The sequence below is a fragment of the Dermacentor variabilis genome, chromosome 8, assembly GCF_050947875.1.
Source record: "Dermacentor variabilis isolate Ectoservices chromosome 8, ASM5094787v1, whole genome shotgun sequence".
NCBI classification, from domain to species: Eukaryota; Metazoa; Arthropoda; class Arachnida; order Ixodida; family Ixodidae; genus Dermacentor; species Dermacentor variabilis.
Window position 1 is genome coordinate 36,106,862 of NC_134575.1, and position 22,223 is coordinate 36,129,084.

Consider the following 22,223-nt stretch of genomic DNA (forward strand, 5'->3'; position numbering starts at 1 on the left):
GCACAGGAGCAAGGTTGGTCAGACCCACTGAGCTCCGCTGAAATTGCTCCCTCTAGGGGAGATCGGTTTGCCAGACCGGCTCGCTATCCTAAAGTAATGGGGTAAATGCACTTAAAGACGGCAAAGTGCGAGAAGAACCAATGTAAAACAAAAAAAGTCAAAGAGCAGATAGAGAGAGAGAGAGACATTTCTTGTACAATCCCCCATAGTGTGTATAGGAGCCACATGACTGATAAGAAACAATAACACAGAAAGTGAAAAAGCAAGGAGAGAAAAGGACGGGAGGACGACCAGACGAGCATAGTCCAACCATGCTCGTCTGGTTGACTTCCCACGACCGGGAGGTTGCCACCTCGGACGTGGGTTTACCGGACCTCAGTTCGGCACCCCGTGAGCAGTGCGTAGCCGGCCGGCGCAACCTTTCGAACAGGTCAAGCTGATCAGTTGGAAAATGTCCTCGTTCCAAGTTGGCGCTGATGTGTCGCAAGTCGAGAGACACCCTGATCTGCACGTTCTCTTTACGCGCGGCGACGAGACTACGGACCCAATCAGTCAGCTCTCAGGTGCGACGCTGATACCCTGCAGTGTCAAGGCGGCCAAACTCCACTCTAAGTACAAGGGATACATGTCTCGCTGGCTGGACTACCGATTGGGCTCTCTCATGTCATTCCGTCTTGTATGGATGTTTTACGCATTCAACATAACTGAACACATCAAGACATTCCCAGACAACTGTTTCCTTCAACGCTGGTTGTGTAGGGACTTGCGATACACTGTTGATGATGCCGAGCTCTTCACAAGCGCAAGGCACCAGTGCTGCACCTTCGCGTTTCCTGATGACGAAGAATTTGATCAGCGCTTCGCATTCGTTTCACGCGGTTTGAAGTCTTACAGTGCCCGAGTGTTCAAGGGCAGTCCCACTGCATCGCCTCAGAACGGCGTTACTCCAGCTGACACTCGCAGCTTTTTTTTTTACGTGCCGACGACACAGTGAAGAATGTGTCCGAGTAGGCCGTGCGGTCTCTGCAATGATCGTTAAGCAGCAACAGCGTTCTTCATGAACCCCAATAAAAGATCCGCTTCAACAGCTTCGACCCTCATGGGGAATAGGCTTACGTGTATAGCCTCCTATACGATATCTACCATTGTGCTGGTTAAATGGCTCTGTTCTCTGCGTAAATATGCAATGAGACAGCAAACGCTGTCGAAACGTTGTCACTGCAGCAAATACGTGCTCTTACGCGCATAATTTATTTATTAAAGTGAAAAGCTTTTTAGAAGGATTCAGCTACTTGCTTAGGCCTGCTTCACACAGCCGTGATTCACCAGTTGCCGTCACCGCCGCGAGGGTGAGAGAGAGGCGTACGTTAGGAGAGAGCGTTCCCTTGTAAGGGTGATGGTTTGGGCTAGTTGGTTTTCCATTTTAGATTGTGTGGTACAGCGCGAATCAGGGACAAGATACGCGAGAAAAAGAACGAAGACAAGCGCTTGTCGTCGCTTTTTTTCTCGCGTACCTTGTCCCTGATTCGCGCTGTAGCACACAATCTAAAAAGTTCCCTTGTAGTCGCTGAGTTGTGCTTTCAGCGGGGAACTAGAAATAGCGCCTTCTCTCATCTGTGCACGGTCACTTTTTCTCTTTCTCTATCGGCAGTTTCTGCTCAAAATAAAGCGGGACGCCGACGACGTTCCGAGCATCGGCCAACATGGCCGGCGTCCCGTTTTCGACAGATCAATCGACGGGGAAGGGCTATCTCCCGACGGACGCCGGTGGCCGTGAGCGTGACAGCTACGGGGCGAATCAGGGCAGTATGTACAGGCCGTGTACTTTGTTGGTGAACGTAGATACATTCTGCGTAATTTTTTTGTCTTCTTCTTCCCACGCTTACTATTGCGATAGCAATTACATGGATTCTCGAGGTGCATTCTCGCCGTCGCCGTTGTTGTGATGTCCCGCCAATGACGACGACGCAAGCGCGAACCGCAAGTGATGGATTATAGACGGCCTCCTGAGACGCGAGAAGCGCGATCTGGCTGCAAAAAAGAAAGAAAAAAGAACATCGACGCATTCACTGCTGGCATTTGCTTTGTGCGCGCACAGGCACATTTTGGCAGCTACGCGCACGTCACAACCGAGGTGAAGTTTCAAGCCAAAAAAATTTACGCAGTCCTTTCTTCGGACGCTGACCAAAGTCAAGAGAGTTCTTTTCCCTTTCCCTTTCATCTCGCGCAACGTCGAAGTGCGGCACCTGGCACGCCACCGGCACGCGCGCTCACGTGCTGCAAGGCAGCGTTCCAAGACGCCATCGCCGAAACGCTACGTAAGCCTTGTCATCGCTTTCAACGCTTCGCCTATCACGCGACACTCTCGATTTAACTATATACAAACGAACAGAAAAGAAACCCAAGAAGGAACGCCCACGACAAGTACTTTTAATTTGCCGCGTTGTTTTTTTTTATTTTTTCTTGCAACGTCGTCACTCGACCTCTTCCTTTTCTTCGGCATCCGAACCCGACGGCTGGCTGTCGGTACTGTCGTCGGCACGAGACTGTGCAAACGGGCGCCTCGCGTTAGCGAGGCGTCCGAGTCTCGGCCTCCCGCGGTAGCCGACCTCCGACCTTCCGTCGCTCTCGCAGACAAACTGGTCGTCGACGCGGACGACGTCCGGCTGCCCCTTGTCCGCGAAGACGCCGGAGAGACCGTACGCGTCTATGATGTTCTTGAGATAGTCGGGCACTTGCGCGTCGGCGCTCAGAAGGCGGCCGCCGCGCAGGGCCGGAGGACGGCCGCCGCCGCCGGCGACGGCGCCGCCCGCGTACCGGGCCTTGAACGCGTCCTGAAACGAGCCCGGGAATCCGAGCCTCGTCAGTGCCCTGAACGCGCCGACAAAGTTTGGCGGCTGGCACATCGAGTTGATGCGGTACGTCTCCCTGGCGATGACATTGCAGTACATCCGGCACACGTCGTCGACCACGTCCTCGCTCACCAGCTCGGCGGCCTGCTGCTGCTGGCCTTCCCACTCGACCTCCGGGTCGGCCGGTTCACCGACTGGAACGCCGTCGTCAAGTGCGGGACGACAATGCGGCGGCTCGACCTGGCGGGGGTCGACCGGCGACGGCGGTGACCCGAAGCTGGACCCCGCAGTCTCCGAGACTGACGCGCTCGGTCCTCCGGCGTCGCTCTCCGCGGCAGTCGAGTTGCGCCGAGTAGACCCGTCGTCGCCGGAGGACTCCTCGTGTCCTTCCTCCTCGCTGCGTTCGTTGGAGCTTTTGCCCTTTACGTCCATGGCGTGCTAGCTTGCCTGGACCAAGCTGGTGTGTACCTACGCCGACCGAAGCCGCAGAAGTGTTTAAAACACGAAAAGGGGCGGTTGAGGTCGGTTTCTAAAAAACGCAGCAGACAAAACAAACCAGCTCACTTTGTCTTCTTCTGCAGGGAAGAGAATACTTGTTGTCAGCGATGATGATAGCAAGGCGGCGCCACCAAGTCAAGGGCCGAGTAGATTAAAGAAACAAAAGCACAACGCAAAATGGTCTCGATTTAGAAAAAATGGAAGAAGAAAGTGACGTGCATGTGACAAGGGATGCGCAAAGTGCGCCGACGCTTTTCAGGACAACGCGTTGAATTTTCCTATGGAACGCAAAAAAAAAGAGAAAAATATTCGGCACACACTTAAGACTGCTTACGTGTAGGAATGCGACTTTTGGCGAAATGTTCTTTTTTATTCGAATGTTTCTTGCGCGCGCAAACTCTCGCGTGCGTTCTAATATGCGCCTCAGCAAGGCCATGCAAATCGAAACGCGCCATGCGTCTCAAAGCGCTCGCTTGCGCGTGAAGGAACTCTCCGTGGTGTTCAATACATTAGTGCGTTTTATTTTATACACTCAGGACGAGGCGCCGCCTCCTTCCCGCTGGCTGCGCCGTCACGTGCGCAATGACGCAGGCACTAAATATAGGCCGTGGCCTCCGCGATCAGCTCCGTTGCATGCCGCCGGCGCTGATCGCGAAGGCCACGTATAGGCGCACCTTTAGGCAACCACAACTGTGGAGCCAGCGTTGCGTCGGGGGAACGTATACTCGACTCGTCTCGCTTCCCGGAGGCCCGGGTTCGATTCGGACTCAGACCGAAATTTACGAAATCCTCTCTTCAAAGCGATTGATTTACTTCCCTCACAGGAAGCTCCATGAGAAATTCGGCGTCAATCTCAAGCATTTTTAATGCGAAAGTATTGAAATCAAGAACTTGACGAAATCTCGCCTGGTTGGGAAGTAACGGTATAGTTTAGACAACCCCATTTTGGTCGGCGAAAGCATTATAATATGCCCCATCACGCGAAAATCCGTCGGCGTAATCGGCGTGACCGAAAGATGGTACCAAAAATGGTCAACGGCGCGAAGATAAGAGGGCCAACAAAAGGAATTAACCATCTCAGACCGCGCCTAGCCTACCACCCTTACAAAGCTAGGTTGGAGCAACTTGAAAGCCATAATCATTTAACCCAACCAGACAGGCAATTCTGCCGAATGTTTAGCTTCGACACTGCTCTCCTATATATGCGACCCTGTAACACTGAGCGAAGCATCTCCTCTGCAACTTCCACCTGTTTTCACATCCAACGTAAGCGTATTCGGAGCGCAATTGGCCAACTGGACGGTCGACCCTCTACAGAGACATAGATTCTGGGCACTTGACCTCGTCCAGCGTCAACTTAGAAAGCTTCGTGTGTTTTCATCTTTTCTTTTAAGCCAAGCTTGCATTGGGACAAACAAGCTTCGATGGCGGTCTGGTCACGCAAGAACGCAGCTGCTCTGAAAGCATAGCAGCTGCGGGAAAGGCCAGTTTGACGAGTTGACAGCTTCGCCGTTGCCGGAGCGTGAGTCATTAGCAAGGATTCCAGCTGCACAGGCGCGCGCTCACGCCATGCGCGCAACCAATCAGAGCCGTTTTGCTCCCACCTCAGAGGGAGAGGGCAGGAAAATGTATCGCACGCGCTGCGCCGGCTTCGCTTCCGTTCAGTTCAGTCTCGGAAAACGGATGGGACGGCCACGCGTTGTGCGTCTCCCCGAGGAACGGGCAGCCTTCGACGAGCGGCGGCGGGAACTCGTCCGTGAAAGAGCTCGCCATCGGCGCGCCGATCCAGCCGTCAAGGGCTAAATTTAGTCCGACGTAAGGTGAGCATGCGCACACGTTACGTCACGTTGGCGAGAACAACAGCACCCATAGTTCGACCGATGGCCAACGTAACCGGACGCTGCCAGCGCGCCCGGCGGCGAGGGACGCTCGCCTGACCGCCGATGCATATCTAGCTGTACATCTGGCTGACCTCCCTGTGTTTCCTGCCCTTTTGTCGCTCTCTCTCCCTCTCTTTGTGAGTCATTGAATTCTTTTAGGACACTGTGAAAAGTGGCATATAACGTTTTGAGTGGTCCTATTCGCACTAACGACTTCGTAGTGAGATCTTTTTTAAAAAAGGCGCCGATACAAAATGCAAGGTGGCCACGACAACTTCAAAGTTGCACGACAATCTGATTTATTCTACGTAGATAATGAAGAAGGATTACACGAGTTTCAGAAATGTAGCGTATATCCACCAATACGAAATTGTAAAACTATTTCCTAAAATACAATAATGTTATAAAACTGTCCGTATGTGGGACAAAAATACTACCCCCAAGTCCGTGAAGTCATATTCCCTTACCGGAGCAGGTGTGCAGATGAACCAAAGCACTTTCTTTTGCAAGAGTAAATGCAACAAGCTCGACACAAAAAGAATTTTTAGGTGATAGCTGATGCTAGCACCTGCTAAGGCACAGTACATGACATATTACATTATCATCATAGTGAACCCAGCTGTTCCTGCAGTAAACGATTCATATTTCGCAAATCTTTCTCCCTTTTAGCAAAACAAGAGAAAATTAATAAAACATTTCGTCTTCTGCATTTATCCTTAAAGCAAATCTCGGTAGATCCACGACAGTATTAAAAATAACCAGGCTATAACAGCCGCAATAATCTGTCAGACGCAGTGCCTGCGGCTGGCTCGATATATTGGTTAGGACTTGAGCTGGATCTAGGATAATTGCAACCGCTTACGTATTCGTCGGGCTGCAGCAGTAACTGTTATGCGATACTGTTTGCTCATAAACGTGTGTCGCCGATTTGAATCTACATTATACGGCCTAAGAACGACGCACCGGGATGATGCTTCGGCCACCCGACATTACCGTTACGTGTACCACAGTTCGCTGTGCCGAAGCGCGTTATGCTGGGCGCAGAGGAAGACGAAGTGACGCCGGCATATAGTTTCCTCCATGGACGCAGCCACTAACCTCACACTTAATTTACTGATTGACTGCATCCCTGAGTGCAGCACTGACGTCAGTCTCGTGGTGGCGCACGTTCTCCTGGCAAAAAAATGTGGCAAATCGAAGGAAATCTATATACACCGAAGTTATCTGGATGGGATCTATATATAACCCGCCGTGGTTGCTGAGTGGCTATGGTGTTGGGCTGCTGAGCATGAGGTCGCGGGATCGTAGCCCGGCCACGGCGGCCGTATTTCGATGGGGGCGAAATACGAAAACACCCGTGTACTTAGATTTGGTGCACGTTAAAGAACCCCAGCTGGTCGAAATTTCCGGAGTCCTCCACTACACCGTATATACAATACAATATATACACCGTATCGTGTCCATGTGTAGACACAAAACAATGCCGGGCCGATCCGCGGCGGAGGTGACGCAGGCGTTAAGCACTCCCTACCATTCCTATAGATTGTGCAAAGCCGGGCCGACACGCGGCGGTGGTGAGGCAGGTGTTAAGCCTCCCCCTACGCGGGGCGATCCCGAAGATAGTGCAATACCTGGCCGACCCGCGTCGGAGGTAAAGCAGGTGTTAAGCACTCCGTATACGAGTGGCGATCCCGAAGCTTGTGCAATGCCGGGCCGATCCGCGGCGGATGTGAAGCTGGCGATAAGCACTCCCTGTAAGTGGACTGATCCCGAAGATTGTGCGAGGCCGGGCCGATCCGCGGCGGAGGTAAAGCAGGCGTTAAGCACTTCGTATACGAGTGGCGATACCGAAGATTGTGCAATGCCGGGCCGATCCGCGGCGGATGTGAAGCTGGCGATAAGCACTCCCTGTAAGTGGACTGATCCCGAAGATTGTGCGAGGCCGGGCCGATCCGCGGCGGAGGTAAAGCAGGCGTTAAGCACTTCGTATACGAGTGGCGATCCCGAAGATTGTGCAATGCCGGGCCGATCCGCGGCGGATGTGAAGCTGGCGATAAGCACTCCCTGTAAGTGGACTGATCCCGAAGATTGTGCGAGGCCGGGCCGATCCGCGGCGGAGGTAAAGCAGGCGTTAAGCACTTCGTATACGAGTGGCGATCCCGAAGATTGTGCAATGCCGGGCCGATCCGCGGCGGATGTGAAGCTGGCGATAAGCACTCCCTGTAAGTGGACTGATCCCGAAGATTGTGCGAGGCCGGGCCGATCCGCGGCGGAGGTAAAGCAGGCGTTAAGCACTTCGTATACGAGTGGCGATCCCGAAGATTGTGCAATGCCGGGCCGATCCGCGGCGGATGTGAAGCTGGCGATAAGCACTCCCTGTAAGTGGACCGATCCCGAAGATTGTGCGAGGCCGGGCCGATCCGCGGCGGAGGTGAAGCAGGCGATAAGCACTCCCTGTAAGTGGACCGATCCCGAAGATTGTGCGAGGCCGGGCCGACCCGCGGCGGAGGTGAAGCAGGCGTTAAGCACTCCCTATACGTGGGCCGATCCCGAAGATGGTGCAACGCCGGGCCGATCCGTGGCGGAGGTGAAGCAGGCGTTAAGCACTCCCTTCCCTTCTCTCTCTCTCTCTCTGCGCCGATCACGAAAATAGTGCAATGCCGGGCCCATCCGCGGCGAAGGCGCAGTTCGCCACTTAGAGGCCCACATACACAGCTTCGCTGGTCATCCTTCACAGAGTGGAAGGGCGCTGAATTTTTGGTGATTGCATACGGGGTCGAAACACGAGTACAAGCAGGCACGCGCGCACGCACGTTATTATACTGATCCTTCGGTTAAGCGAAGTTCCTGACAATTAGCGAGTACAACGGACGCTTTGAACGCATCGTGATGTCAGAGTCAGCATGCGCATACGTACGCAGTGCCATTCGAATCCATTCCATCCGGAAGAACCGTTTAATACCTCACTACCCGTTCAGCCGCGAAGGCGAGCTTTCTCGTTCTTTTTCTTTTTCGTTTCCCTGCACGGCCGGTGCCGCGGAGGCGAGCGCCATCTGGTGGGGCTGCAAGGAAAGCCAGCGGCGCGCGCGCTGCGCTGTGATTGGTTAGCCTATTCGGCAAGGGAACAGCAATGCCGCAGCGTCCACGGCCACGAAATCCGGCCGAGGTTCGCTAGGAAAAGTTCGCTCTTAATACAACGAACTATTCATCTCCGTAACAGTGCATGCTTTAGCGCCAGGAAGCGAATAGGTGGATTACGATGCTGACTGCAGGCTGTTGTGCCATTACCACAAGCCCGGATTCCGAATCTGCAAGGTGCAGAATTTATCCTGCGAGCGCCCTTTGGACAAACCCGGGGCTGCGCCGAAAGGCACAGCGCCCTAATTCTCCCTTGACTAGTCAAGATGCTGAGCCGTCAGGCAGGGGTGTCCTCCGGAGAAGCATCGGCGGGCAACATGTTCAAACGTGTCGCCAAGTGCCAGACAGCCCGGCGCCGTACCTCCCCTTCCCTGGAGGTCACCGCGCCCGCCAGTTTTGAACGGGGTGGCCAGCGTGGTCGCTGATTGGACCCCCCCCCCCCCGACGACCGTCGAGTGCTCACTTTGGATTGGGCCGTTTGAGTGACAATGGTTTCTGGGGGCTTATAAGCCGCGGCGCGCCGCCTGGAAAACCGGATCCGCCGACCCACCGGGAGCAGAGTGCCGCTCTCGACTGGAGTGAGATGTGTCACGCGTTTTCGCCGGACGTCGCCGTGCGGGAACAGTCGCGTTTGCTGTGAGCTCTCGGCCCCAGTGCCGATCCCTTCATGTCCTGTATAATGACCTGTATATAGTGTATAAAGTCCCTTTTGTTATTCTCACCGACGCCTGACTCGGAGTCTTCGCTACCAACGCTCTGTCACGAAACGGGTGACGAGCGCTACGGGACCACCTCAAAGTCGTAACAGTGGTGCCAGCGGTGCAAAGTCGTAACAAGGCAAACGTTCTGCGGGCACAACGAAAACAACAGCCTTGTCGGACATCAGTCAACTGGAGCATCGCTCGCATGGGAGATATATTAAAAAAGTGAAATGTAATGTTCAACACGCCAACTTTCAGAAGCATGGTGCTGAAATGGTGAACGAGTGGATGACCACCTAGAAGAACAGGACACAATGATATCGTAACGATATAGAACACACAAAACTAACACAATACATAAACCTTCACATATCAATAAGTCTTTCCCGGCCTACGTCACGACTAGTCCGTCACGTGATCTTCTGGTACACGCGGAAGTGTTTCGTGGTCAAGAAAGCAGGCCGCACGCGCATTGCCACATGCTGACAACTTCGTGTATCGCTGGTCCTTTCTGCGCGTGTTTTGTGTACGTCCGCAGAGGCGGTTCGTCAGCCGACGAGCTGTTGAGCGGTTGGATACACAAATACCACGAAGAAGGGCAGCGGGGTGTAAGCTATTTCAGTTTCCCAAGAGACGAGAAGCGACGACAAACGTGGGTGCTTGAAATGCCTCCGATCCATTCAAATGTGATCGTGCTTCTTGACCGCAATCCTTGATGCCAATCACCTGCACCCTCAATGAGCTCGACCAAATGTCCCCACAGATTCCTCCTTGGTAAAGCCGTACGCCGTAAGCAAGAGATAGGATTTCATTGCTCCCGCAGTGTATATGGTACGTCGATGCGTGTTCGCGATCTAAACATGTATGTTGCCGAATCGCACGTTCAGCAAATCCTTCGCATCGTTTCTACAGCTATATATCAGGAAATTCATTAGGGTGTTGCTCGCCACAGGCGCTCAACGTCTCGACGTACCGCTGATGGGCAGCTTCGGGCAGCGAACACACCTACTCGGACAAACCCGTTGCAGTAGGCGCCATGCATGGTTGCCGTGACACGAGGGAAATGTTTTGTCCAGTAGCTCTACGCGGACGCGTCGCACTTCGCGGTGCTCACAGTTCGTGACGTGATGCTGTTTACGAAAGAGGGAGGTCCATTAATGTCGTGACCTCTGTTCTAGCATTTTAGGCGAGGCCGGCGCGGCGTAGTTCCTGTGGCTTAATTGCCTGCGTGCCGTTCACTCACATGAACACGCGGTTTTATTTAAAACGAAGCTTTTACTGCGAACACCCCCCCCCCCCTGCGTCTCTTGCTGACTGTGCGTCGCTAGCTCACACTTGACTGCGCAACGGCGGCGCCACAAAGGAGCGAGGGCTCACACTACTTGAACCGCAGCAGTGGAAGGCCAAGCGGGAAGTCAATCTGCGTAAAGCTCCTTAAACTTCGCAAAGTAGCGGCACGCTTTGAAGAATGCCGCCTCCTCCTCCTCGCGCGATCTGGACGAGGCCAACGCTGCGCCGCTATTGGCCTAATAGCATCACGTGGGCCCTCGCACCGTGCTTCAGCGCCATTTTTACTCGAGAAGCGCATGTTGCCGCCGTTGCTACGCTCGAGCGGTGTAGGCGGCGCCACGGTCGAGGAGGAAGCGCGAAAGAGAGAAGAAACGAGGAGGAGTCAAGGCGGAGGAGGAGAGTGTTGCTACTTTACCAAGTTTAAGGGGTTCTAAATCTGCGCATGCGGGTCGTTGGCGGCGGCTGGTCAAGAGGGCGACGGGGCCGCGACTCGGAGAGCTGCGATGAAACGGGAGATAGGGCACCCAGAGAGATGTCCTCACGTTGCGCATGCGTTGTGCCGGCTGGCGACCATGTGGCCGCTCACATGTGCGCCTCCAGGGGGAGGTCGGGCGCCCCGAACAAATGGCGCAGAGAGGTGTGCTGCTACTTCAGCTCCGAAACACCAAATAAACCACCACGAACCCATTTCGTTAACCGTTATATATTACACATATGTGTTACATTTGGAAGACATTGCATTGTCTATGAAATACCTGAATAAAGCATTCTGTTCCACTTCGCACTCACATTTATGATAAACATCGCCTACTCTAGGCGCGGGGAAAAATATAGAAAGCGACGTAAGCGAATGTGCTTTCAATAATGCAATCGCCACGATATCCCATGTCACGCGTTGGCAAGCAGCAGCTTCTTCACAATAAATGTACACGCACCAGATTACAGATGCGCGAAACCGTAAAAAATTCTGACGTCTAAAAAATTACTCCAGCAAGTAGAAGAGCAGGAAAGCGAAGTTATCACTCCAGGGGCAGGTCACTGCTGCTGATAGCACTGGTCAGGTGACGGGCGCTTATTACGCCGACTGGCATATACGTCATTCGCTACACCCGAACGGGACCGCAAAAACTGACAGAAGGCCCCGAATACCAGTCCGCACAGCCCGCACAGCATTGGCCCGTCGCCACTGATCTCGCCATGGCTACGCAGTTGCCAATTTCGCCAGCCGCAGCTCTCACTGGGAAGTACACGGACGCCGCCCGCGAACTTGTGCCGAAGTGCACGCGAAGTAGCACGGATCGCGCCTGCCAACTCTTGGGTTACCTCACAGCCTGCAACGAAGCCCTGTGGTGCGTGGGACTCCAGATTCGAGAAGACGCGGGAGATGAAATCGGAGACCTAAGCGTCGTCGTCGTTCGACGATGTCCTCGCGGATTCCTGTGGTTCAGCTCGGAGGACGTTCCCGGGCTCACCGCGCTGGCACTTCTACGCCTTCTGTTCGCCGAGCATCGATGCATCGTCGCCGTGCAAGTGAACGACGCGGTGGCGAAAACCGGTGCCGTGCTTGAGCAACTCGCGTTGGTACCCACTCTGAGAAGGCTGACGATCGTCTTGGATCCGAATGAGAGGTCATACGATACCGGCCCTCTAGTCCACGTGGTGCAGTCGGTAGTCGTTACTGAGCGAGTAGAGCTCGAATTCATTAGCGGCTTCTACAGTACGGATGCCGAGACATCATTGCCCGTCCTGCTGCTCGAACAAGACGAAGCGAGACTGACGGCCCTCGACGTGACAGGCTTGGCAATAGACATCAGAGTGGCCGAGAGGCTAGTCGACGCACTGCTGAAAAACGGCAGCGTTAGTGAGCTCGCCGTGGGGTCCCACGTCTTCGCACCAGGCGCACAAGCCACGTCTTCGGAGCGCTTCACCAGGCTTCTTGCCGAAAAGAAGACAACTTTAAAGCGGCTGACGCTGGACGGGTCTGACTTGAAGAAGGGGAGCAACAGCTGGCGCATACTGTCGACTTTAGTTCGAGCCATCTGCAAAGTGACGGCGCTGGAGGAGCTGGCCGTGAACTGGCTCTGCAAAGAGCGCGACTGGGCGATTATTGCCGAAGTTGTCACCTCAAGCAGAAGCCTGCGTGACCTGAGCGTGCGGTGCTGGCGTTGCTGCGACGGGTGGTTGTCCCACCAACCCGATTTCCGGCCCATCGCGTACGAGACCATCGGACCATGGCTGTCAGCCTTGAGAGCAAACCACACCTTGCGGAGGCTGACCATCGACCTGTCGTTATACACCAACGAACAGTGCTGCTCGTTCATACGCGCCATCGCGGCCAACGTGTCCATACAAACCGCAACTGTGCTGAACATCCCCGGCGGCGGTTTCCGAGACATCTACTCGACAATACGGCAATGCCGCGTTGGGCACAGACTGGTCGTCGAAGACCATCACGTCGCACCTGCAGACGTGAAAGCACTTCAGTCGTTCCCAGAAGCGCAAGTCGTCACACTCAGTTCTTTGCACTCCCCCGACGCGGCGGCCCTCTGCGAAGCCTTCGGCGAGCTCGCGGCGTGCGACCACGTCACTTCGCTTCGCCTGCGGTTCGACCGTTACGACGCAGCCCTCTGCAACGCTGCCGCCGACTACGTGGCGGCCAACTCGACGGTGAAGGACATCGAGTTGTTCCTCAACGACTTCTACGAGGAACTTGACGAGGACCAGATGAAGTGCCTGTCTCGCCTGATCGAAGCCCTGGCGTCCAGGCGCAACTTGGCCAAGATGAAACTGTACTTGGCGAACTGGCGGGCCGACTGGTTTTCACACGTCGCCCATTGCGCTCTGAACAGCAAGACCCTGTACGAACTGTCCCTCGAGGCGCTCGACTGGCGATCCTGCGAAGCGTTCCTGGGCTGCCTCTTGCCCGGACTGCCCACGAATCACACGCTCCTTCGCGTAGCTCTGCCCGCCTGCTCGGACCTTCACGACCGGATGAGCACCGTGCACGACATTACTCGCCGCAACTGCGGCATCGTCCAGCGAGCGGCCAGGTTCGTGCTGGGCGACGGTGACCCCTGCTGCGCGAACTCGCTGGCGCTCGTGTCCCAGCACCCCAAGCTCGTCGAGATCGTAGGCCAGAAGGAGGGCGTCACCGACGCGGAAGCGGTGGCCAAGATCAGAGACGCCCTGCAGCGTTGCACCTCGCCAACGCAGTCGAAGAGTTAGTGAGGCTGGACAGCGTAATTATTCGGGGTGCAAGGTCGAGTGCCGCGCGCCCGGGACGGAGGCGCACGTCGTTGAAGCCTACCGGACGGCGAGGTCGTGGCTGCAGACATAGGACAGCATAGCCGAATGTAGCGGATATATTGTGGTGTACTGACACGCGCTTACCAGAAAAAAACCGTAAAGGTACCAGGACAAAAAAAAAGTTATTTGAGCGACCGTCACACCGGCTAACATATTTATTCTCGCAGTCTATAGAGCTTATCGCCCGGATGTCGGCGAACTGAAATCGAAGAATGCCATCCTCCGGTCAGTGCGTATGTTTCCAAGTTTCGAGTATAGATTACAGGATCTTGCTTTTACGTGTCATGTGCAAAAAAAAAAAGAAAGAAAGGGAAGCCTCCTCTTTACAAACACAACAGCAGCGCGCTAGATACAATCGACAAAGCAAACGACGGTACACACTGGTTTTTTGAAAAGTGGGAGTATATCGCAAAATGGGGAGCATGAGTTACATATCTGTATATTACGAACAACAAATAAAGGGTAAGTCGATGTCGGTGCATCCGGCCTTTTGCTCTCCGTGTGCCTAATTGCATATCGATCCTTTCTCGCGAAACTCCTGGCAGTTGCCAAAGTATTCGGAAAGTTTGTCGTCAGGAATGTAAAATAACACTTATGACAGATGCTCTTTTGGTCTTTAGTATATCGCCTCTATTCTCTTAGCGGTCGGCTCTGCGTATATTTTCGACACTTGCACCGAACAGTTTGTACGGAGCCTGCTTTGTGCGAGTCAATGGACACTCGAGAATGATAAAGAAAAATTTCCACGCTAGCTCTCTCTCCCAATCTCATTGTCATCACTCGGTGTTCCGGTTTTAAGAATTCTTTATAATTTTTTTCTTTCATTAGTGGAGCTACATTTACCACCCTTTCTTTAAACAGCAAAGGCTGTATGTGACTAACTTTCCGTAGTTCTTTTTCGGCGTCCGGAAAACAGAAATCACTGCGGGTCGATCCTGGCGATAGTGCAGAAAGGTTCCAAGCTCAATGGCACGTACTCCTGTAGCCTCGTGGACCTGTAACGCGCCCATGAACAAACCTTGTCACACGCGGTGCTTACGTGTCGAAACGTCAGTGCATACGTATGAAGTTAAAAAAATAGGAAAACGAAAAATTAAATATACAAAGGAAAATTGAGAAAAAAGAAAACAACCATGCCACTATTTGAATATGGAATGGCAGCGAAAGCCGACGACAGTCAAAGCTCTCACACTAAATGCAAAGTGCTTTCGCTGCCATTCCACTTTCACAGAGTGGAATGGTTGTCAATCTACTACCCTCATTCTCTAACACCAATTTTCGCAAGGATCGACTGACGCTTTTCGCTATCTTTTTTTCCACAAACATTAGACGACTGGAATAAACTAACTGAAGCATAACCCCAGAGCCCGTGAGCTGTATATCATTCGTGTAAATAGTCCTCTGATTTTTTGTATTAATAATAGTTGTATTGTAATCGAGTTTAAATTTTTCTTAATCGTCTACCTTATGAACAAAAAATTTCTGTGGAAAACGTGTTACACACTTGTTTCATCTTGTTCTTGTGTGTATATAATCTTTTGTATTTTGCTCACCCTGCTTGGACTTTTTGTCCACCGTATTGTATAAATAAATAACCAAACCAATAAATAAATAAAACAATAAATAAATATATATTTCGCTTTTCGTTTGAGAACATTGACTGTTGTCAGCTTTCCATGCCATTCTATCTTTAAAGAGTGGAATTGTTGTCCTTTTTTTCAAGGACAAATATGAATCCCCATCTCTGATTTTTTTCTGATTATTCCGATACCTATTCGCGTGAAAAAAAGGAAACGAGCAACATATGCCTTTCGCGACTGCGAGGCGACATTATAACGTCACCTCTGTAGAGTTCTACATCTAAAATTTTACCTAAACAGATCTTGTTTCGCAAACTTGACCTCTGTTCTTTCTGCATCAAACCTGAAACTATTGCTATCTTCTTTATCTCTCAAAATAATAGAAAAATAAATTCCGGCGTCTCATGTGCCAAATCCACATAATCATGGGGCACACAACTTTCTTCGGAATTTCGAAGCGTCCATCTGTCGGAAAGGCTATTAATAATTAACCGCCTGCAATAGACAAAGAGCTCGTCCATCACTACACTTTTTTCCCTTCGATTGAAAGTATCGCGAGGCGTGAAATTTCCGCGCTGCCTTCGTAGAGCGTCAACACAGGCCGCATCGCAAACCGCACTCCAAACAACTGGTCCAGAAATTACAGCCACTAAGTCTGTGGAGACTTGCAGTGTTCTCGGCCTGATGGCCAAGAGCGGTGCCCCATAGCTGCCGTGTCTTGAATGACTGCGCAGTGCTTAGCGATTTTACGGTGAAACTTGTTTTTATGCGATTCCTAGACAATCGCGGCAAATTTTCGCCGTCGCCGTGATGTCCCGCATAAAGTCAAAGTGCAGTAACAATGAGCGCACGGCGCGCCATGTTGTTGCTACGGGTGCGAGGGTAAGCTTTCAAGGGTGGGCCTAGGGCCGAGAGACGCGCGCCGAGCGTTGGAGGTCACGTGATAAAGCGCGCACACGCTCATGTAATAGAAGCAGAGAGCCAACAGCGCATGCACGTCTCCTCCTCAAGCTCGGTCACAGTTGAGCCAAAATAACGCCTCCTAGCCAGCACAAGGCCGGTGCACTTCGATTCATGACGCCATGCTACCTCGCCTCTAGCTGACTACCAGAGAATCTAATGGGGACGCTCGCGAGCAAGCCGAGGTGATTTCGACGTCACCGCTTTCGTCACGCCGGGCTTCGCAATCGCAATAGCGGAGCACGCTATTTTGATCTGGTTGAGCCAGACGCAGATTCGGTCATCTTAAGATTGCTAATTGTCCCTGGAGTGTAATAGCACGCGTAATGCTTTAAAGCGTGCGCTTTGCTTTTTGATTGAAATTGCGTGAACAATGTTCGTAGACGGGGCATGTGTCAAGAAATACGCTTATCTCCTGTTGCGTACTCCAGGGTAGCGTACCGTACTGCTGCCGAGAAGTAGCGACGCCTGCCTATCGAAGCTCGACCGACATTACTTATTGGGTAGCGTGGCGTTGTCGAGCGGGCTGCACGTGAGGCAAATCGTCTCGCCCCTGCTTGGTCGCCATGATCTACCGGATGCACGCAGCCCGCCGACAACGCCACGCTACCCAATAAATAATGTCGGTCGAGCTTCGATAGGCAGGCGTCGCTACTTCTCGGCAGCAGTACGGTACGCTACCCTGGAGTACGCAACAAGCAGCGGTGGGATCGCCTACAAACGCAACAAACTGGTTGCTAACGGTGGGATCGCCCCTGAAGTGCAATACTCCGCAAACCAGGGGGGCGGGGTGAGGGGTGTACTGGTGATCCATAAGCTTAACAAGCATCTTGACCTCGTAGTGACGTCGACACTCACGCGTCCCCTGGTGTTACCTTCCCCGCACGGCTCTCGCGTCTTCTTTAATGCGGCTTCTCCGCGTAGCTAAGCACCGCCACCAGGGGGCGGTGTGATTGCAGATTAGTGTGGATAGATGGCACGATGATAGATGGATGGATGGATGTTATGAGCGTCCCCTTTGGAAGCGTCCCCTTTGGTGGGTTGGGTGCTGCTCCGCTAACGCTGCCTAACGGCGGGGTTATTCGGGTGCAAAAGGGATGAACCTGTTCCTCTTTGGCTAATGGTCGGCCATTTCTGTGGACGTTCCGTGCGCTCGCCGGCTGTTTGCGGGACCGTCCTGAGAACGACTTCGGAGTGGGACACCGGAATGGACGAACCCGATCGTTCGAACGCGCCACCGTTCACGTTGGCGTGAACGCTGGCGTTCACGTGCCTTGTTTTGCTTCTTCGCCTGTCTGCAATCGAAATTCTACCATGGAACGCATCGTTTACATGAACGACCATTTTGTTCGAGGGATGCATTTTTCTGCTGCGCCGATAATAAAAGCTGTAAAATACTTTACTGCGTCAGCTATAGTAACATCATTGATAAAATCCAGTGTTAAATAAGTTGATTCATTAAATTGCTTCCAGTCAGCCGTTTCTAGTTTCCATCGAGGCATTTGTGGTGAACGGTCATGTTGCTCTGCTAGCTTGAGCAATATAAGAAAATGGTCACTCCCTAGTGAATTTTCGATTACCTCCCATTTCAAGTAAAGAATTAATGAAGCGGAGTCAAAAGCCAGATCAATAGATGAGTGCGAGTTATGCGTGAAGTAAAAAAATGCAGGTTTTCTTATTAAAGAGGCATGCACCAGAGCTTACCAGAAAATTTTCGATGAGTCGCCCTCGAGTGTCGCACCGGGCGTCTCCCCACAGACTGCTGTGGGCATTCGAATTACTTGCGATCATGTATGGTTTAGGAAGCTGATCCACTAGGCAATACAATTCCGTTTTTCTAGCTGTGCAGATAACGAGCAGATTGTAACTAACCTGTTAAAAATGATTGCCTGTGAGGCGACTGCCTCAAGATGCGTCCGAAGTTCAAATAAGCGACATGCTACACTCTTATCAACTACGATGGCTACATCACCGGACGAAGCATCAGCATCGTCACGATCTTTCCAAAAAATGTATTGTCGGAGAAAGTTTGTCTCCGTGGGCTTCAAGTGCGTCGCTTGAACGCACAGCACTTTCGGATTGTAGCTATATGGATGAGCTCTGTGATATCGTCAAGGTTATGGAGAAGTCCTCTCACGTTCCGTTGTAGTATCTGTGTTTGCATTATGAGAGAAGTGTTATTGCTGTGTGTTGGAGAAACTAGATTTGGGTCACGGGGCCTTCCACAGGCGCCACGACACGAAGTCTGTCTTTTCTGGAGCGCTCCATAGAATCGCGTCGCTCCTCAGGCGCTGAATGCGCCGGCACGATCGATGTTACGTCCATCGCTTCCTGCGAGGCGCTGGACACGAGCTCTTTCACGCGCTGTGTTTGGCGAGAGGGCTTCGTCTCAATGGACGATACCCTCGAGACCACCAGCCCGGAGGTCGATGACCCCCTTCTAGGACTGCAGAGCAGCGATGGCTGCAGCCGCCCAGGGGACCGATGGCGTCATTAGAGACATTCAGCCTGTCCGCTATTCCGGCAAACGGGATCGGTTTTGGCGGATTGCTGGATTTGCGGGGGCGTAAATGTGAGCGGCCAGAGCAGTTCCGCCGCCTAGTGGCGTAGAGTTCAACCAGACAAACACAGAGCTAAAACTGCAGTAGCCCACTATGTCCTGCTTCGCTGCTGGTGCAAATTTTTGGCAGCGGCGCAATTGTGAACACGATTACGTCGCTCTCGAAAATTTACACCTGCAGCTAAGCAGAATATAGTAATTAGCTTTGTGTTTGTGTGGTTGAGCTTTGCGCCACCAGCTGGCGCCACCAATCTGGCCGCTCATGTTTACGCCCCCGGCCCCCGACGTGAAATCGCGGGGAGGTTTCTTTTTGGCGTCCGAAAAATTCAAAGATTTCTTGCCCCCTCTTCAGGGAGCGATCAAGTAGCGGAGGGAAGGAACTAGCCATAAGTGAGAGTGTATTTTTCGACAATAGCGCCAGCCACCCACCATGGAGCCATACAGGGGGACGATGAAGGGCCTGTAGAAACAGGGCCTACAAACACCAGCTGTACGCTACTACTATAACCAAATATGATATAACCTAGGTTGGCTACCAACACAAGGTTAAGCCTTGCTGCCAGGAAGATTGGAGGTAATAAAGAAATGAGTAGGAGATAGGAAAGATGCAAAGGCTAGAGAGAAAGACGAAGATTGGAGTCCTAGGAGGACAGGAAAAGGCAACATCACAGGCCACAACAACAACAACAACAACCACCGATTCGCCCCGGGTGGGTCAGTCCGGGCGTGCCGTCTACGTGAAGCCGAGGCCAAAGAGGTGTGTTGCCTCCGCCGAGGGGCCGTAAAGGTCCAAACACCCGGCATCGGCTCAACCCCCAGGATCCCCTTTTCCCGGGACATGGCTAAGCCACCCACGGTTAGACATGGGAGGGTCCAACCCTCATGTGCTCTGGTACCGTGGTGTTGCAACACACCAAACGCCCGCTGACGCAGACCCCCCTGCATGCGCACCATGGACTCACCTCCGATAAGTCGAAGCGCTTTCATTTCTGTTTTTTTTTCTAGCGTAATTATTACAACAATTAGGGATTCAAATAAAAGTTTGAAAACAGCCGTTATTCCATGAGTCATACAATCGACGGGGTTTATTCTGCGTTCTAGTACTAAGGTGAAACAACTTCGGAATGCCCCATCAGTAAGAACAACTCTTTATGAATAATCATTCATTTAAATGCTTGCCATCAAGCTAAGCTGTTCCATCTTCATTACATCTTTGTTCAGAGAGCACCATATCTACGGGACCTACCTAATGCTAAAAGTTACTTAGTGAAAGAAATGCAGAGTTACCTTCTCATCAACATCATTACGATTCGCCTATTACGGGTGGCATCTGGTTTTTCAGCAATCTTTGCCCTGAGCCGAAGTAATCGGACACGATTGAAGCTGCAACGCAGGCGCGTATGCGCAGTGATGTCAATCATGTTGCTGCGTCAGGCAGCTTTAAAAACGCTCAAGATACGTCGTACGCGCAGAGCAGGCGTTCTAGCGTAGATACGGCATACCGGCAACACATATATCACAGATTACGAAGAGCTGTCCAGAAGAATGCCACGTCTGTTATCACAGCAGCGGCTAGCTTCGCGACCCGCCTCCCAAAATTTGGCCGCACAACAAAGGTTCGCACGCATTATTGCACTATGCGAGGTTCACTATATCGCGTTCCGCACGGACGTGTCAAGGGCCGGCAAATATAAAAAAGCACAATTTCAAGCAGCTGCAATACGTTTACTAAAAAAGAAGATAGGCTCAGCAAGAGGACACGCTGGATTTCCACATGGCGAGGACTTCGGCAGTTCTCCCGTTATCCTTGCTTTCATTGGAGTGTTGGAACGTTGATGCCGAGATAGTTATATTTTCCTGCACGCGGGGCCAGACTCGCTTCTGTCACCTACAGCAACACCTGAGAGCCTTCAACAAGGTACTGTGGAACGTGGGCCTCCAGCTCAGAGAAGATGCGCGGAGCCATCTCGGCGACGTCAGCGTCGCGACGGTGTCGGGCGTTTGCAAGGTGTTCCCGTATTGCACAAAATGCCAAACCGACCAGGAAGCAGCCGTCGCCCTCTTGCGCTGCCTGTTCAGAGCGCACCGATGCATCGTCTCGGCGGAGTTGAACTACGCCGTGGCAAACGCCGGCATGCTCGCCGAAGCCATGCAATCTTCGTCGAGTTTGGAAAGCCTCACCGTCTTCGGTGTGGCGAGCGATCAGCCAGAATTATTCCACGAGTTCGCCGCCAAAGCCCGCTCCCTCGAATGCAGGGCCGTATTCTGGGTTCCGCAAGGCTACGTGCACTTCTTGGATAGCATGAAGATCCCCGGCTGCTTACTGGAACAATGCGATGCCCGACTCACGTCGCTAGACGTAGCGGAGCTGTACATGAGCCCGTTCACGTCGAAGAAGCTCGTCGAAGCTCTCATTACGAACCACACCATAACGAACGTCGCCGTCGGAGAGTGCGTCTTCGCTTCCGGTCCGTTCGACGGGTCGTCGCATTCGTTCGAAGATTATCTGTTGAAACAAAACGCAACGCTCAGGAAGCTCACTCTGAGAGGGCCGGAATTCGATAATGAATTCGTCTGGTTGCAGGCGCTGGCCGACGCCATTTCGACGATGACGACGCTTCAAGAACTAGACGCCCAGTGGCTTGGCACGAGCCCTTACTGCAAGCGGTTCGTCACGGTCGTCTCGCGCAACCGCTTACTCCGCTGTTTGACGCTGCGGCTTGACGCGGTGGACAACCTAATGGACGAGCAGCAGCGGGACGAAGACATAGAGGCCGCCGACGATCGATCCTGGATCTCGTCGGTGAAGGAAAACTACTCGCTACAGAAGTTGGACCTCGACCTCTCGTGGTCCACCACCGAAAACTGCTGTCTCTTACTTGAAGCTCTCGCGAACAAGCAGTGCCTTCAAAGCGTGACGCTGCGTAATCTCCCGGATGTTGAAAGGCTTGAAGAAGTTTGCAGCGCCATACGTAAGAGCGGACTGGTCCACAATGTCAGCATCACGGACTATTACGTTGAGTACATGGATACGCCAACGCTTTCTGACTTTCCTGAGGTGACAGGTGTCACTCTATATCTGCCGCACTCCGAAGACGCAGTCCATGTGCCGCGCTTCTTCCATCGCCTTCTTCCTTGCAACGACATCTCATCACTTCGCGTGTCTGTAGATTTCTTAGAGGTAATTGTTTACGCATCACTGGCCACTTACATAAAAGGCGCGTCCGTGCTCAAGGAAATCTGGCTGGACATCGATGTTGACATCGACGATGACTGGGACGATGAGCCTCTGGCTCAGTCTATCTCCGACATGTGCACGGCACTCTGTTCGAATCTTAGCCTCACCAAGATAACCTTGGAGTGGTCGGTGAATTTAAGCGACGAGGACTGTCAAGCGCTCGCTGGCACCGTCTTCGGCAACCGACGCCTTCACGAGCTCACCCTCAAACTCGCAGCAG

The 22,223-nt window shown here is 52.7% G+C and overlaps 1 protein-coding gene across 1 annotated transcript; it reads right to left on the reverse strand.

The window, feature by feature from the left end:
- Positions 1-2,407: 2,407 nt before the first annotated feature.
- Positions 2,408-3,631, reverse strand: LOC142590996 (uncharacterized). Its single transcript, XM_075703371.1, has 2 exons — positions 3,417-3,631; positions 2,408-3,320 (listed from the first exon to the last, which is right to left on the reverse strand). The coding sequence occupies exon 2, from the start codon at positions 3,282-3,284 to the stop codon at positions 2,475-2,477; it is 810 nt and encodes a 269-aa protein (XP_075559486.1). The 5' UTR covers positions 3,285-3,320; positions 3,417-3,631; the 3' UTR covers positions 2,408-2,474.
- Between the last annotated feature and the right edge of the window lie 18,592 nt (positions 3,632-22,223).

Excerpts from the sequence above, each read along its gene's own strand:
- LOC142590996 (XM_075703371.1), bottom strand. The coding sequence starts at position 3,284 with ATGGACGTAAAGGGCAAAAGCTCCAACGAACGCAGCGAGGAGGAAGGA.